The following is a 17783-nucleotide window of genomic DNA, read 5'->3' as shown; positions in this document are numbered from 1 at the left end:
CCATTCAGCAACAAAAACAAATGAGCTATGAAGACATGGAGGAATCCTCAGTGCATGTTGCTAAGCGAAAGGAACCAACATGAAAAAGCTCTATACTACAGGTTGTTCAGTTGCTAAGTTGTGTCTGACTTTTCGACCCTAGGGACTGCAGCATGCCAGGCTTCCCTGTCCTTCAGTATCTCCTGGAGTTTGCTCAAACTCATGCCCATTGAGTCTGTGATACTGTATGGTGCCAACTTATGGTATTCTGGAAAATTTGTAACTAGGGAGACAGTAAAAAGATGACTGGTTGCCAGTCTAATTAAGTAATGTTTCCCATTTAAAAAACGATATTATCCTATTTGGGATATCCATTTCCTTTGTCAGACTGGCAAACTGTAATTTTGAGAAATTTCTCCGTTTTATCGAAATTGCCAAATGAATTCGTGAGGTCCAGCACAAAGCTCACTTCCCTTCTGCTCAGCAACACAGTGAGGGATATAGGGAAGGAAGACTTGGGTATAAAACGTTATTTTTTATAGAGAGGAAAATTACAAAAAGATAAACAAAGCAATCCCTTAAGAATCTTATTTCCATTCTATGTGAAATGACTTACATGAACTAAACCTGGCAGGAAAATAACTGTAGATCATCAAATCCAAGAGAAACCAAATTTTATTTGACAATAATATTAAATTCCACTCATTTATTCTTGAACATGTCAATCATGTCAGAGGACAAATAACTCACATGACAAAAAATATTAAAGGTGTATTGCCAGCCACTGTCTGGGGCCTGGAGCAAGGACAGATGGCCTGGACAGGGGAGGGATGGTAATACCGAGGTGCGGGGAGATGGGGCCGCTCTGCCCACTTCTCTCAGGTCCTGAGTACCCTGGGCTGGGGCTTCACGGGCTCCCATGAGCCCACAGCCTTTGGCACAGATGAATCAGGAGTGGGAGGGGTTCTGTGAGGATATAACTGTCTGCATCCATGGTTAATTCTCCACCTCTCCCAGTCCAAACCCCGGGCCCCAGCCCGGCCCTGCATCCGACCACCCCAGCCCACACATCAGTGTTCAGATTCTCAAACCGGTGCCACCTGGCAGTTACCAATTTTTGGCTCTTGTGTTCTATCAGCCATTTGCCCCCAGGCAGGCTCTAAGCTGCTCAAGGTCAGCTCTCCACCCTCTGCTCCTCTGGGAACTTGCCCAGGCACAATGGTGCCCGTGAACTTTGGGGCTGGAAGATTCCACACGTGATGGACTGTGTTGGGAGGCGGGGTGATGCGGGCCAGCCTGGGAGAGGCAGAGGTGAAGGCTGGTGCAGCTGTGGACTGTCTTCTTACCCGGACCAAGGCAATTCCTCCTTCAGAGGGTAGAGCTGAGCGTCCCTTCCCCTCTCATCTGGGTCCTGCCTCAGCAGCGAATTGGCAAAGAGGCAATGAAGAACATTCCCTCCCCTCCCCTACCAGACCAGGGACTCAGCGCTTAGGGGGCGAGGCTGCTGACCTTTCCTGAGCACCTGTCAGAGGCGCTGGGCCAGGTGCCTTGCAGTCTTGTCTCAACCCCCTAAGGAGGCCTTATTGCCCCCTTTAGCGCTCAGCAAAGAGAGGCCTGAAGATGCGAATTCATTTCCTTCTGGCCATTTAGCCAGAAGGTCCCTGAGCTGCCACTGAATCTAGGCTTGTCCTGTCTCCTCCAAGAATCTCCAGGAAAGGGCTCCAGAAAGAGTGTGCTCTGAGTCCTGACAGCAAACAGGTCAAGTGCTGGCGCTGTTTCTCAGAAGATCCAGGGAATTTGAGAGAGAGAAAGTGTGTGTGTATGTGATAGAAAGATAGATGGAGAAGGGGGTAGGAGGGCAGCACTGAGGTCAGAAAAATAACACCCATGTTTCTCCTACCTGAACCCCAGGTAGGGGGGCTGAACTCCAGACTCAAAGGCACCCCCCCCGACCCCGCAAGTCTCTGACACAGTAAGGGGAGGGACTGGCCAAGGGAGAGGCCTAACCCCTCCACCCCCCAGAGCACCAGAGCCTCGGATCTTCCTTCTAGAGAGGATCCTAGGCCATCTAGAAGGCAGGGCCTCCACAGATCAGCTCACCCATCCCTCTCCTCTCTACCTGAGGAATCTGAGGGGCTGTAGGCCAGGTTCCTCCCCCTAATGCCTGGTTGTTGTTTTTTTTTTCCCAAACAGAGTTTCAGAGGCACCATTAATCCCCTGTCTGTGGCAGAGCCCACAGCGGGGACCCTGACCCAGCACAGGGCCATTCAGCTGTCCACCAGGAGCCAGGCCCTCCCAGGAGAAGGGGGCCCCGAAAAGGCTGCCCCCGGGCTTCCTGTCCAGGCTGGGGCCGCACGGCTAGGGCAGAGCTCCGCTGAAGGTCATGATGGGCAGGCAGAGCAGGGAGCAGAGGTCGGGCGTGGTCTGCCCCTGTGCCGGCGGGTAGGACGGCCTCTGGGGCTGGGGGCAGAGGCTGCTCTTCTCGGGCTTGTAGCAGGGTGAAACCTCACACCTGTGGGGCAGGGTGGGTGTCAGGGCAGGCTCCCACCCTTCCAGCTCCTTCCAGGCCTCAGGGTTGGGGGCAGGGGCGCTGAAGCAGGGCTGGGGGCCCCCACTTTCCTACCTGACCACACTCTGCAGGATCTTCCGCTCGTCCTGGTCCAGGCACACGGCAAAGGGACAGCTGTTAGAGCCGATGATCTGCACCTTGTCCACTTTGACCTGCGACGTGGTAATCTGGAAAGAGCGCCCGGGTCACCTGGAGCCCTGCCTGCCCCTCCCCTCCTCCGGAGCTGCCAGCCCTCAGCAACCTCTCCCCTTGGAACCATCCACCTGGGTCCAAGGGGTGGGGGCACACAGGGGGTGGTCCCACGGCCTCCATCAGGCCCTGACTCCCTCCCAGCCTCTGCCCTTTCCCGAGTCTAGAAGGAGCATTGTTCTGGGAGGAAAACCCCACTGCCTGCGCCACGAGAGCCTGGGTTCCCTGACGCAGAGTCCACTCTGACACGCAGCCCACTCGGGGTTCCCCTGGCAGCCACCACGGAGCCTTTCTGCAGGCGCAAGGGTACCTCCTCCTCCCAGGGCCCCCACACGTGTGCACACCCCTTACCTGCCTCTCCTCTCACCCACACGGCCCAGCACAACCCTTGGACACGCCACCCCCATACGCACAGATACACACACATACACAGACATGCACAGACACACACACGCATACATACACGTGCCCAGTATGTCTCCTGAGGGGGCGGCAGGGAGGAGGGGGCATCCTTACCTGGTTGAAGCCCTTCTTAGATTTAGGGTTCTGCCTTTTCACCACTTCTGTTAGGTTTAGCGTCAGGGCCTCTGTGCTTGAGTCTGAAGGGCAGGGGTGGCTCAGGCCAGGCTCAGGACCACCTCTGTCCCTACCCCCTCCCTCACCCCCTGCCCCCATCTCCACCTCCCCGTCCCTCAACTTCACTTCTCTCCACCTCCCTGTCCCCCCACCCCCTGTCCCCCGACCTTCCTGTCCTCACCCCTACCCTACCTGGTCCCCTCCTACCTCTGTCTCCCCTACCCCTGTCTCCACCCCCACCCTCACCCCCTGCCCCCCACCTCCACTTCCCTCCACTTCCCTGTCCTCATCCCTACCGTACCGCTGCCCCACCCCACCTCCCGGCTACACGTGCCCCCACTCTCACCCCCTCACCTAACTCCTCCTGCTGCCGGCAGGCCTTGCTGAGGTTGACGGAGGTGCAGACCTTCTCCATGTTACTCCAGCGACTGCGCCCACTGATGGCCCCCTGGGAAGGGAGCAGAGCCACACTATCTGAGCCCCAGGCCCCTGGTGCCTGGTGCCTTCAGCTCCAGACCCGCCAGCAACAGGGTGCCACCTGCCACCAGCACACCCAGGCAGCTCTCTCTCCACCCCAGTCGGCCAGCTTCTTCACTAAGAGCCCCCTTGATCTCTATAAAGACCTGGTGAACCCCAGAAGGAGCTATCAGGTCACTGGTTTGGTCCACAGGCCAGCCTGATGACCGGGTCGAGAACTCAGCTCCATCTTCACACCCAGCCTGGAATCCGGGCCCCCGAGCACCCTGAGGAGGGGGACTGCCCAGGGGGAGGGCAGCTTTGGAGGCAGAGGGGAAGGGGAAGGTCCACTGCCTCTCCTTCCCCGTTCTCTCAGCATCCTGGAGCACCTTGGCAGCCTGCCGCGGCCTTCCAGCTTACAGACTGGGGTCCAGTACACAGGAGGCCGGCTCCGGGGAGGCGGTGAAGAAGCTGGCCGACTGAGGTGAAGGGCAGGCCCGCAGCAGGCTTACCTTGCTGTAGATAATCTGTAGTGTTAGCGGGACAGCCTCCCGGTCACCGTCGATGCCCAGCCGCTTGCTGCCAGGACCTGTGCACACAAACAGACCCTCTGCTCCTCTCCCTTCCAGGCCCTCACAGACCAGGGGCCCTGCCTCCCTGCCCCTTTCTTGTCCCTCCTGCCCCAGTACCCTGCGACCCCTCCTCCCCAAGGGGCCCCTGGGTCCCGGCCCACCTCCACAGGGGCTCAGGCAGGACCCACCTGAAGCCTTGATGGCACGTGTGGCAGCGCAGTGACCCAGCTCCAGGGAGTGGATGAAGATCTCTGTCGTCTTCTCCCCGGTGACGAAGGTCAGCTGCAGTGGGCAGGAGCGCGGGCATCAGCGTGGACTTCCCAGAGGGACTCCCAGGTACCCCCCCACAGCACAAGGCCGCCGGGGACGGGCGGAGGGGGACCCTGCAGCCAGTCTGCAGCGGCAGGACAAGCCTTACCTCGGTCTGATAGACCTGCAGCAGCACCGGGCGGGCAGCGAAGCGGCAGTAATAGAGCAGCATGTCAGCCAGGATGGGCAGCCGGGCAGGGGAGCCCTCCAGGGGCCGGGACTCCGCCTTCAGAGACTGCTGGGGGTGGGGGGAAGCCCCGAGATGGAGAGAGAATGGGGAGGATGAGAGGACGACACACAAAGGAGACAGATCCAGAGGCAGGCAGGGCCAGGGAGGGGGGCGGTGAGATGGGGGCAGGAAACAGAAGGGTCGGGGAAGGACCCACGGCCCAGCCTCCATCCCTCCTCTCCAGCCTCCGAGCTGGTCGAAGCTGGGAGTTGAGGAGAGGGGGCTGAGGCCTAAGACGCCTGGATCCTTCTGGGGCCCCTCCCTCCCTCCCAGCACAGAGACCCCTCCCTGGGCCTCAGAGCCCCAGGTTCAGCTCAGTCCTGCTTCCAGCCAGCCTCCCTGCTCGATCCTGAGTGAGCTCTGGCCCTCCATGGGGGGCCTCCAGCTGGGCCCCCTAAGCCAGGGCCTTCAAAGCAAGACTGGATGCCTGCAGCCAGGCGCCCCCCCCTAGCCCCTGCACCCCAGAAAGGGGCGGTTCACCTGGCACAGAACTTCGGGGGGCAGGTGCATGAGGCCCAGCACGTTGCGCTCATACCAGGGGTCAAGCATGCCGAGGTAGTGGGAGATGTCGTTGGTGCTCTCCCCCCAGGGGGCCGCGCCCAGCTCCTAGAGAGGGGGGCGACAGTCATGCCCAGCACCCTGGCCCTGCCACCCTCGCTGCGGGCCCTGCATGGCACCTGCTGCCCCATTCTGAGCTTCTCCCTTGCCCTTGGAGAGGTCTAACGACCCTCAGTCCATGCCCCCCTCCACCCCACCACCACACGCAGGGCAGGGAGCACGCCCGGGAGCCAGGCCCACCCAGGAGGACGTGCGTCATAAACAGGGGTAGCTGCTGCTCCTGACTTCCGACCAGCCCCCTTCCAGGGATCTGGGACCCGCTCATGTCTCCTTGCTTTGCCACCCTGCTGGGCCCAGGGCTGGGGACCTACCGCAGGGCCGGGGTGCCTCGGGGAGTCTGTGGGGAGGGGGGACGTCTGGCATGGAGAAGCTGGGCTGGTGCAGCCCCCAGTTCCTTGGCTCCGCTTCACGGGCACGTAGAAGAACTGGAGCTTAAAGAACCGTGTGAGGAGTGGACGGTTGCTCTCCAGACGCCTGCAGAGAAGAAGATGGTGAGAAGGGAGTCCCTGGGCTCCTGGGGGACCCCAGTCCTCGAGCCCAGATGCCGCCAGCACCACCCCTCTGAAGAGGGGCAGACGGAGGCCCAGCGCCAGCTCTCACCGCAGTTTGCTGTACGCCCGGGCCACCTTCCCCGAGATCCGATCAGAGCCGAAGACCACGACTCGCAGCGTGGAGGCCTTGGGGTCCTCATCCCCACTCAGGAAGGGGCGGCGGCGCTGATGGCGGGAGGCAGGGGCTAGGAGCCAGCCGGGCAGCGGGGGGCTGAGCTTGGCCTGAGGCAGGGAGCGAGAGCGCTGGGCCCGGGAGGCGGGCCGCGGGCCGTCCACGGGGCTCACAGGGCTGCAGAGGCTGCCGGCACGCCGCAGGGGCACGGCACCGTCCGGGCTGCCCTCTAGGGCCCGGGAGTCCCTTCGCAGCACGAGCTGGCTGGTGCTCTTGAAGAGTTTATAGATCCTGTTGAACTTCTGTCCGGACCTGCGGTGGCCCCGGCGTTCCTGGCTGCCAGGCCTTTTGGGCCTCTCGAAGGAGCTCTCCTCACTGTCCTCCACATAGCCACTGTCGATGCCGTCCGACAGGCCCGACACGAAGGAGGTCAGCAGCTGGCGGTGGAGGGTGGGTCCTGAGGCCTGGGACGAGGCAAGGGACAGGGTGGAGTCGCGGGAGGCCGCGGAGCTGGTGGAGAGCAGAGAGTCCCTCTCAGCACAGTGCCTGTCGCTGTCCAAGTCCTCCTCCTCCTCTTCCTCGTCCTCGTCCTCCTCCTCCCCGTCCTCATCCTCGTCGTCCCCCAGGATGCCCGGTTGGAGCAGCTCCTGTTCCTTCAGCAGGATTTCCTGCAGGATGTCTGCCGGGAGCAATGAGGGACACCATCTGGGCGTCAGGCCCTGGAACCCCTCCTGCACAACCCTGGGAGGGTCGACAGACTCAGACAGAACGACACTGGGGGGGAGAGGGTAAGGGCCAGCCCCGGACTCAGAGCCCTGCCCTCTGCTCTGCTCAGGTGGGAGGGCGGGCGGGGGTGGGTGTAGGGGAGGCCCACTGCAGAGGAAGAGAGCCCCGGATGTTTGGGGGGGGTGGACACCAGGGGGACCCCAGCGGGTCGCTCACCGAAGCTGTCCTGGTTCCAGCTGTAGGTATAGCACCTGGCCACGGGCATGGGGATGGTGCGCAGCTTGCCGGGTTTGGCGGTGTCTGGAGGAGCCAGGGAGGGAGGGGCAGGAGGTGAGGGCTGGGCTGGCGCCTTGAGACTGGCCAGCCCAGACCCCTCTTTGTCTTGGAGCAGAGACCAGAGTGGGGAGAGGGACCAACAGCCAGGTGGGCTGGGGCTGAGCTGGAAGCTGAAACGCCTGACCCGCAGTCAGGGGACTTTTCTCAAGCCCACGGGGTAGAAGCCACACCCTTCTGTGAGCCGTGGGAATGTGGCCAAGTCTCAGGCTCTGAGCCTCCGGTTCAAACAGGAGAAGGAGGGCACCAGCTCACCAGGAGTCCCTTCTTCTGTAACAAACCTTCCCCAGAGCCGCTGGGGCAAGGCGAGCCATGTGACAAAGGGGGCCCAGAGGGGTATGTGCAGCTTCTGTGTTGTCTTCAAATGCAGCCCGGTGCCCTCGATCAGTCCTCCCTTTTCCTCCTCCCGCCACCACCCCCGTGCCAATCTGTAGCCGAACCCGAACCCTGCAGAGGGGAACCATGCCCTCAGGATGGCAGAGCAGGAGGTGTCGGAGAACCTGGGTCCCTGAATGATTATACGGAGCAGGCCCAGCCGGGCTGCTCGCCTGGGGAGCTGTGGAGCCACAGAGGGACGGGGCCTCACCCCCAGTGCCTCACCTAGGACACCGGGGAAGCCGGCTTTCTCTCCCACTGCCTGCAGTTTGGTCCTGAGCCACTGGCGGGCCTCGGCAGCATCCCCGATGCCTGATGCCAGCTCCTGAGCCTCCGCTGTCTCCGCAAAGATGTCTTCAAGCTCAGCCAGGGTCTTGGACTGAAAGCCGGGGCGGGGGGAGGGGGGTAGGCAGGCTTGCCCGTGAACCTCGGCCTGGCCACCCAACTTTTCAAACTCCCAGTGACCTGTCTCTCCCTGGCCTTGCCACCACCTCCACCCACAACTGACCACCGAGCCAAGGTCCCCCTCAGCCCCTCTTCTCCACAAATGGTCAGAAAGAAAAGCCCAGAGCCTTGCAGAGCTGGGGGGGGGGGTGGATCTCAGTGCTCAGAGACGGGGAGCCACACAGCCAGCAGGTCCCAGAGCTCGGCCTAGACTCCAGGGTGCCAGCTTCAGTGTAAAGCTCATGCCTGTGCCACCCAGCTCATGCCACCCTCAGAGGCTGCGTTCAGTCCCTCGGTCCCGGTTCCACCCATCCGGGTTAGGAACCAGCAGAACAGAGACCTCTCAATGAGGTCAGTGCTCCAGTGACCTCACTCAAGGTGAGGGGGACCAGTGTATCCGGGCGGGCTCCAAAAGGGAGCAGTGAGAACCTCTGCCGGGAGGGGGCGCTGCTGAGCCCAGGGCGGACCCTGCCTTTGTAGCGAGAACCTCTGCAGGGAGGGGGCGCTGCTGAGCCCAGGGCGGACCCTGCCTTTGTAGAGAGAACCTCTGCAGGGAGGGGGCGCTGCTGAGCCCAGGGCGGACCCTGCCTTTGCAGAGAGACCCTCTGCAGGGAGGGAGCGGTGTTGAACCCGCGGGAGGGGGCGGTGCTGAGCTCAGGGCCCCGGGGACATACCTGCAGCCTGCAGTGCAAACCCGGCAGGTCGCAGTGGGGCCCAAAGGTGGCCTGGAAGGCGTGCAGGAGCAGGGTGGTGTAGGTGCTGTGTGGCGAATGCCCGGGCGTGCTCAGCTGGTTGGCCACGGCGAGGAACTCGGCCTGCACCTCCACTGGGTTCAGCAAGAGCACAGTGCTGGGGACACAGAGGACCGGCCATGGGCACTGGGGGACAGGGGTGGGGCCGCCACAGAGCCCACTCGGGCTGGGGGCCAGCCCCTCTGACACCCAGGCCTTCTCACAGCCCAGGTGGGGCCTGAGGCCAGGGGAGAGCCGGTGGCTTGGGGGGTCCCAGTTCCAAGGGGAAAGCTCACTGCCTACTTATGACCAGTTCTCAGCTGGGCTTTACAAAGACCTTTTAAAAACTGAACTTCGTTTCCACAAATAAATTCTACCTTCGTTTTTCTTTAATAAAAAAATTTTTCCTACAAGACATGTGAACAGATGCAAAATGACACAATAAAGGATTGTATTTTAGGGGAGGTGACTGGAGGCCAGGTGATCATTTTGGGGAGGGGGCAGCAAGGCAACCACATGCTGTGCGATGTGGCCTGAAATTTCAGCCCGTGCACTTAAGTCAAGGGTCGGGTGTGAGGTGGCTTCTGCCAGGAGGAAGGGGAGCAAGTCAGGGCTGCATCTGACTCCTCTTCTGGCAGAGGGTGCCCTTTCTTTCTTTTCAAAAATATTTATTTGGTTCCATGTGGGATCTAGTTCCCTGACCAGGGATTGAACCTGGGCCCCTGCATTGAGAGCTCAAGGGTCTCAGCCACTGGACCACCAAAGCCATCATGAAGGCCAGCATTGGGCTGGGAGAGGTAGCGTGCATCCAGTCACCAACCCCCTCACCTCCCTTCCCCTGGACCCTGTCTCTCTCTCTCTCTTTTTGTTTTTTTTTTTGAGTGAAAGCACCCAGAAAGCAGGTATATTGAGAAATATACACATCCCACCGGCAGAATGTGGCCCATCTCAGGAGGTGAGATTGGCCCCTGGGTTCCCTCCTGATGCCAGTGTTTAAATGTCTGCATTATGGACATTTTGAACATACCCAAATATTAAGAGAATCATGAACCTCAAGGATCAATCACTCAGTTAACACATGACTGTTTGAGCTTCACCCACGACAACCCCCAATCACTGCGTTTTCCCTAAGGTACTCCACTCCAGTATTCTTGCCTGGAAAATCCCACGGGTAGAGGAGCCTGGCAGGCTACAGTCCACAGTGGCACAAAGAGTCAGACACAACTGAAGGACTGAGCACACACCAGCCATAGCAGTGTTACTCCTGTGAAGGCTGTGAGTGTGAACTGCTCACGCTTGTTCCCTCACAAGTCCTGCAGTGTTTAAACACAGCACAAAGAAGCACCAGGCAGGTGGCCTTCCTGCCAGTGTCTATGGACGACTGTCCCAGAGCCGGCCCAGGGGTCAGAACTCAGGGACGGGATGGGGCTGTGTCAGATTCCCCAGGGTTTAGGGAGAAACTCATTTTGATTTCTCTCCGTGTAAAAAAAAGGGGTCAGGCTCAAGTAAGTAGTCCCTCACTGAGTCGTCCTCCTTTACTGACTGCTGGATCATCCCCTTGTGGACATGCATTAAGCATCACTGTATACAGGACCAGGCCAGCCACCCTAAGGTCTCACCACTTGCACCTCCTCTGCACGCTTGTTAACCAAAGTGAGACTGACTCGGCTGTAAGCTCTTTCTACAAACCTCTCTCTGTGCCTCAGTTCCTGGATCTAAAGCACACCTCTCCTCACAGGGTTACTTAACAGGAGGACTGGATGATGGAGGGACGCCTGCAGCACTACCTGGGGTTCAGGAAGCGCCTTGAAGCTGTTGGTGATTATCCATCATCCACCTGCCTCAGTCCCCCTGGCAGAATTTTGCTTGCTTATTAACCAACCAACCTTTACAAGACATTTTTTTCTGCCCTTTCTATCTCTCTCAAAATCTACTACTTGCTTTTCTGTTTGTTTTTACCAAGAAGGACCTCAAATGATATCTGCTCAGTGAATGTGCTGTGAACCCCTGGGACTGAGGGTGGGAAGGGGCTGGGGTGACTGGAATTTCTGAGCCAGTGGAGGCTGGGGTTTCCAGGCATCCATGTGCTTGGAGGCTTGCTGGAGGGCCCTCAGAATAGAGGCTTCCTCTCAAATGCTTTTCCAGCTGCAGGCTATGGGTAATGAAATCAGCTCAGGGAGTCCTAACCAGAACTGCCTTTGAAATGAAATTGAACTAGAACAGATCAGAGCTCATGCTTGGGAGAAGGTGACTTTTCTTTCCTAAAACTTGTCTCAGCTCTATATGTGTGTGTATCAGGTTTTCATACAAAACACATTTTTAAACTATAGGTCCTGGTCAGGAAAGTTTGGAAAATGCCATTTTACTGACAGGCAGAAAGACATTATGCAAGGAGCCTGGGCTTTTGAGTAAGACTGAGGCTCAAATCCTGGCTCAGACATTTACTAGCTGTGTGACCTTGGGGAAGTTACTTGCCCTCTCTGACCTGTGGCTTCCTCATCTGAAAAGTAGGGGTAAAGAAAGGTAATGTGTGCTTGTTCAGCATAATCAAAGCAGGTAATTTTTGTTTTTTGTTTTAAAGTCTCAGACCCATTTAGGAATCTGAAAGACCCTTAGCCCAGAAAAATGAGCCAGTGCACAAAACATCACCCCCACCCCCACCCCGCCATTCCTTCCTCCCCAAGAGCACTCACACAGTGGAGCTGCGGTGACTCCTAGTGGACAGGCCCTGCTCGGCCCTCACCAGTCGCTGGTAGGAGATTCCTGTGGCCAAAAAACCCAAAACAGCAGTTCATGAATTTACCTGTTCCTTCAGGAGGCTTAGCCCTGCTCCTTGGAGTTGCCCGCACTGGGAGTTTCCGGATGAAGGTCAGATCATGGGGAAGATTAGACCCCTGGCCTCCAGGGTCTTTAACAGTCTGACTCCCAGCCCCCTCCGTGGCCCCACCCACCCCACAAAGCTTCACTTTTTAGAGACTGAGGGGCAGGGCACCCAGGGAGGAGACTGGGGACCCCGAAGTGGCTGGACAGACTCCTGCTGTCCACCTGGTACTGATTCTGTCACCTCTCCAGATCCAGGTGTCCTCCGGCAGCTCAGCCTTAGCCCCAACCAGCCCCCTAGCCTTCCCCTCAGCATCCTGGCCCTGCCTCGGGGGACCCTCAGTATTCCGCGGTCCTGCCTGGCGTTGCCCTCCTATACGGCTGAGTCTCTGCACCACGGATCCCATCCCAGCCTTCCTTTATGGCATCATCCATTCTCCATCTCCTCTGATTCAAAGATGCTGAGAAGAAACGAGCCAAGGTTACCCCCTTTCCCCTGAAACTTAGTTCTGTAGCTGGAAAGTAGGTACTCGCTGCCGTGTCAACCACGGCGAAGAGACTCCGCAACACCTGGTTCTTCTCACTGAGGGGGCTGGGAATCGGCAGCAGTGGGCGGGGGCAGGCAGTCCCCCTCACTAGAGCTTGAGCATCCTCACAGGGACGCTGCTGGGTGTGGACTGGGTGAGAATTTGGAGCAGAAGGCAGACTCTTGGGGGAGTCAAAGCCACGACTGGGGTTAGAGACGGCTGTAAGCAGAGGGTTGTGACTTTTGTAAGTGGTCAAACATTTCCAATTTGTGCTATTCCAACTTGAGACCTGATTTCTTTGATTTCGGTGCCTTTTGTTTGCTGTGTCTTTTATGTAATTGTCACATGTTTAGATGTTAATGCTATGTCTACTTGGACAGGCAAGTCCCTGAAACAGAGGTGATGACGATCAGGACTCAGGACGCCACCTAGTGGCCGCCTACAGACATGACAGAGAAAAGTCCCCTCTTTGCCCCTTCCAACCCAACAATGTCCCTGGCCATCCCAGGTTTCCCTGCCCCCCAGTCTACCAGACTCCAAAACACACAGACATCAAAGTCTTCTCTGGATCTTCTCTGTCCACACTTCTTTTTAAAATACCATATAGTGTTCTTAACAGGCAACCTGCACCCCACTGATCTGTCATGCCACACCCCCACCACCCTGTTCTGCCCCTGTAGACTCAGGCCAGGCTGGGGCCACAGTCCAGGAGGTACTGTGGGCCACTTTATCCCTGAAGCCTGCTGTTCTCTTTAGTCTACAGGACAAGGAGCATTCTCTAACATCCTGTTTCTCCATCTGCTCATCTTAGGGGCTTTCCTGGTGGCTCAGCGGTAAAGAATCCGCCTGCCAATGCCTGCCAAAGAAGGAGACTTGGGTTCAATCCCTGAGTTGGGAAGATCCCCTGGAGAAAGAAATGGTAACCCACTCCAGTATTCTTGCCTGGCAAACCCCATGGACAGAGAAGCCTGGCGGGCTACAGTCTATGGGGTTGCAAAGAGTCAGATATGACTTAGTGAATAAACAACAATCACGTTTGGGAATTGCAGCATCATTAGCTGGGAGCTGCTGTTGGCTGATGATGTTCTATTAGTGGGTGCTGTTTCCAGAGTGATTGGTAGGTGCTGAAGAGCCCAGATTCCAACAGCATCAGCTGAAACTCTCTACCCGTCCCCCAAAGACACCCATCAAATCCCCCTTCCTTGGCTTCTCTTGATAACGAACCTCCCCTTATCGGGGAGCCTCATGGCAATGAGTGCTTCTCCTCTTTGACCTGTACCCATCTTCCCTGGGCACCTCAGCAGACATGAACAACTTTCTGAAACCGGCTTACTTAGACCAAGACTGGCTCAAGGGCTGAACAAAAAAACCCACCTAGGTGGTTCTGTGTCTAGTCTTAACATGTAGAAAATCCAAAGGGCCCCCCCTATATGGGCAAGGGATGTGTCCTGGTGAGTGGGAGCTCATGGTGGGCGGCCATGGTGAAGTGCAAATGCCTTGTCCAGGCACGGGAGTGCCCTCATAACTGAGCTTTGTTTACCCAACTGAGCTTTCCCTCTTTTAATTTTTTAAAAACTTATTTATCTTATTTTTGATTGAAGTAGTTGATTTACAACACTAAGTTAGTTTTAAGTGTACAGCAAAGTGATTCAGTTTTTTATATATATATATATTTTTTTTCAGGTTCTTTTCCATTATAGGTTATTACAAGATATTGAATATGGTCCCCTGTGCTACATTAGGTCTTTGCTGTTTATCTGTTTTATATAAAGTGGTGTGTTAACTGTTAATCCCAAACTCCTGAATTATCCCTCCACCACCCCCTTCCCTTTCTAAAGTGCTAACTGGAAATGGCCACTCTGCACAGGACAGCTGACAAAGAAGACAGAGGATGAGTGACAATCACTGCTGGTGTCACCAAGCAGGAACTGGCTCCACGTTAATGACATTCTTATGGAACGTCCATGCTGAGGACACGACGCGGTGCCTGGTCATCGTGAGGCAGAATCCCCAGGGCTGACACGAGGCAGGGAAGGATCAGCCTTAGCTGCACGGCCATCCCAGGAGACGATCCTGGCTTCCTCCTCCTGACCCACATCGTACCCCGACACGAACACTCCTGGCTGCTGGCTTCCTCTTATGCTTTCCTTCCTTCTGGGGTCCCCTGGACAGCAGCCATGGAACTCTCTCTCTCTCTCACACACACACACACACACACACACACACATCTCCTTTATCTGTTCATCTGTTGATGGACACTTAGGCTGCTTCCGTGTCTTGGCTACTCTAAACAGAGCTGCTATGAACACAGTCCTACTTTTGATCAGGAGGCTCAGAGAGCTTCTGTAACCTGTCCAACGTCATCAGCTAATAAGTGACAGAGCAGAGTTCTTTGTTATCCAAAAGCCCGTGTTCCTACTCTCACATTTGACTTCATAGCTAAAGCAATAATCACCAAACTTTTCTGAGTCCTAGTTGTCTCATGTACAAAATGGGAGCAATGCTGCTTTTCCCTCATACTCTGCAGGGCTGTGCTCTGGGTGATGCAATCGTGGAGGTCTGGGTGCTTTGAAAACTGAGGCGTGACTCACATATATGATGCCCACTGTCGCCCGTCGGGATGACAGACCAACTCTCAGCAGGCAAGTGCTGTGATCTGCACAGCCAGGCAGGCACAGAGTAAATACTCAACAAACATGCGGGCTGAACCTAAGGGGGCTGTGGTGGGCAGGACCCAGAAGCACTGACGTGAGGCTTCCTGCCACCCAGATGGAGGCAGTGGGTGACCCTATGGCGGGGGTGGAGTCAGGAAGAAGGGGGAGGTCCGCAGGCTTGATAACCTGCCCACTTCCTCTGCCACCCAGCCACATCAAAGTGGGATAAACTGTTTTACTCATCTCCATGGCAACTGACTCCACAAGGCTGCATGGGTGGAGGGCCCAGCTCCCCAAGTCCCTGTCATCTTCTCCCTGTGACCTTGCCAGGATCCACCTACTAAGATAAGGCCACCCTGAACCCTCCTACCCCCAGCAATAGGAAATCAAAGTAGGCCAGCATTATCCTTGCAGAATGCTGAGAGGGAGACACAACTATACTCCCATTTTACAGATGAGGAAACTGAGGCTCCTATGGCATGAAATGTCTTCCCAAAGGCCCCACAGCCCCAGGGTTGTGGGGACCCCACAACGGTCTAGTACTAAGTACTGGTAACCACGGAGTGATGCAGCCTCAGCCTCCCCCACAGAGCTCAGTGCCTGGTCTCCCCTTCCCCCTACTGTCTCCCTCAGCTGGGTTACTGGGGGTGGAGCCACTCAGCAATGAGGCAAAACTATTACCCGCCTGCCTTTACCAAACTACACCAAAGTACTTCCTAACTGGACTTCCCCGGTGGCTCAGTGGTAAAGAATCTGCCTACAGTGTGAGAGCTGCAGGAGACGTTGGTTCACTCCCTGGGTCAGGAAGATCCCCTGGAGGAGGGTAGGGCAACTCACTCCAGTGTTCTTGCCTGGAGAGTCCTGTGGACAGAGGCGCCTGGTGGGTTACAGTCCACGGGGTGGCAGAGTCAGACACCACTGAAGTGAGTCAGCATAGTACAGCACAGCACTTTCTAACTAGCCCACCTAAGGGTTGAGAAGGAGCTACTGTGGTTGAATTTACTACTTGCTGTTAATATTAATGAGGGGTCAGGTTCTATGAAATTAGAGGCTTACTTGTGGATGTGAGATGAGTGCTTTTTGTTCACTATAAAAGATACTGTCATGGAAGCAACCTAGATGTCCATCAACAGATGAATTGATACAGGAATTGTGGTACATAAATACAATGGAATATTACTCAGCTATATAAAAGAACACAGTTGTCAGTCCTAATGAGGTGGAGGAACCTAGAGCTTGCTGTACAGAGTGAAGTAAGTCAGAAAGAGGAAGACAAATGTTGTATATTAACGTGTGTGTGTGGAATCTAGAAAGATGGTACTGATGAACTTATTTGCAGAGCATCAGTGGAGATGCAGACATAGAGAGCAGACTTGTGGAAACAGTCTTGTAGGAAGAAAAGGGAGGGACGAATGGAGAGAGTAGCATGGAAGTATATACATTACATGTAAATACATACTATATGTAAAATGGATAGCCAGTGGGAATTTGCTGTGTGGCACAGGGCACTCAATCTGTGACAAACAACCTAGAGGGGCGGGATGGAGTGGGAGGTGGGAGGTGGGAGGGAGGATCACGAGGGAGGGGACAGATGTATCCCTGTGGCTGATTCATGATGACGTAAGGCAGAAACCAGCACAATATTGTCAAGCAATTATCTTCCAATAAAACATTTTTTAAAAAAAGTAATGGCAAAGGTTTTTTCCCCCACTGTATGATGTTTCATTCCCCTATGTGATGTTGACTAATTTTGTATCTAATTCTGCCATCTTTTCGTGGCTTAGATGAGAAATTTATTTCAGTTTCTGATACCCTTCTTTAAACCGCCTCTCCCACCTTCCTGGCTGGTTCCCTCAGTAACGAGTTGGAATGCGTCTTTGACACAGGCTCACTATATCTGTTTGAGTTTGAGGCTTTTTAACTGTTTGAAAAAGATTGTCTGGCACGAGCAAGCAGTTTCCTATTTCGGTTCTGCTTTCCCTGGAAGACGAGGCGTTGCTGGCATGGGCAGCCTGGCCTGAACATCCCCCTCCAGCACTTGCTTGGTCCCCAGCATACCTGAGCCCTCACATGGTCCCAGGGGCAAGATCCAGGGGAAGATCCTCAGCAGTGAGTGACTAGTGTTCCATGAGCCCTCACTGCTCTGAGTTCAAGGACCCTCACTCCATTTCCATCTCCAGCTGCTGCTCTGCTTGGCTCTCGTCTCCCCAATAGAACCCTGAGTCCCAGTGTCTGGGCCTCCCCACAGCCCGCCCCTCACTCAGCTCCACATCTGTTCCCTGGGGGCTGCTGGGAGCTGAGTTCCTGCTCAGTTGCCCACAAAAACATCTCAAAGCATAGCGTGCGTGTGGCAGAGGGCAGCCAGCTGGTTCTACTTGAAATTGGGAAGCGGTCTCCCTGCATGCAGGTGACAGCCCTCCCCCAGACCCATTTCAAAAGGAATGTCATTTTGATCTTAAGCAGAGACTGAAGGTCCTGCCAAGACATTTGCATTTTAAATCCTTTCTGTCCTGTTACAGAAAGGAAGAAAAGCTTTGCCTTCTCGTTAAAGGGATTCTGGTCACCACCAAGAAGCCCAGAAGCAATCTAGATCTGTTTGTTTGGGGGGATAGTGAGGAGGAAGGGAATGAAAGAGATTAAATTGGTTTGTTCATTCAGGGTGCCTTGGAAAGCGAGGTTGACCTACTTGTCTATTTATCATGTGCCTCAGCACCTATCTTCATCCAACCCTTCTCCTGAGAGCCTCCCTGATTTTTTGATTCTTCCACCCAAGCCTCTGCCAGGAAGTGAGGCTCATGTAGTGGGGAGCCTTTGACTGAAGGACACCTAGCCTGTACCTATCCAGGCCCTTAGTGATTGTAGCGACAGCTGATTGGTTGGGCAGACAGATCAGCAGATAGGTTGGAGGAAGACAGATCAGCTGATTGGTTGGGCAGACAGTGAAGCTGATTGTGCTATGTGTTATCTTGCTTCAGTGGTGTTACTCTTTGTGACCCTACGGAGTAGCCTGCCA

General features: G+C 55.9%; 1 protein-coding gene across 4 annotated transcripts in view; it reads right to left on the bottom strand.

Annotated features, from left to right (window-relative positions):
* Positions 1-636: 636 nt before the first annotated feature.
* The window catches only part of PIK3R5 (phosphoinositide-3-kinase regulatory subunit 5), a 74904-nt gene continuing 57757 nt past the window's right edge, over positions 637-17783 (bottom strand). For 3 of the 4 annotated variants that reach the window (XM_043474376.1, XM_043474370.1, XM_043474386.1), the window contains exons 6-19: positions 11463-11532; positions 8713-8887; positions 7820-7973; positions 7103-7186; positions 6098-6839; positions 5809-5971; positions 5360-5485; positions 4760-4888; positions 4530-4623; positions 4282-4358; positions 3668-3761; positions 3254-3336; positions 2603-2715; positions 637-2491 (exon numbers count right to left, since the gene is read on the bottom strand). In XM_043474376.1, the coding sequence (XP_043330311.1) occupies positions 2338-2491; positions 2603-2715; positions 3254-3336; positions 3668-3761; positions 4282-4358; positions 4530-4623; positions 4760-4888; positions 5360-5485; positions 5809-5971; positions 6098-6839; positions 7103-7186; positions 7820-7973; positions 8713-8887; positions 11463-11532 (2258 nt within the window). In that variant the 3' untranslated portion in view covers positions 637-2337. The remainder of the gene's footprint in view (positions 2492-2602; positions 2716-3253; positions 3337-3667; positions 3762-4281; positions 4359-4529; positions 4624-4759; positions 4889-5359; positions 5486-5808; positions 5972-6097; positions 6840-7102; positions 7187-7819; positions 7974-8712; positions 8888-11462; positions 11533-17783) is intronic. The other variant, XM_043474392.1, reaches the window with a different exon arrangement.

This window comes from Cervus canadensis, chromosome 1 (genome assembly GCF_019320065.1).
Source record: "Cervus canadensis isolate Bull #8, Minnesota chromosome 1, ASM1932006v1, whole genome shotgun sequence".
Taxonomy (NCBI): domain Eukaryota; kingdom Metazoa; phylum Chordata; class Mammalia; order Artiodactyla; family Cervidae; genus Cervus; species Cervus canadensis.
This window is presented reverse-complemented; position numbering and strand designations above follow the sequence as displayed.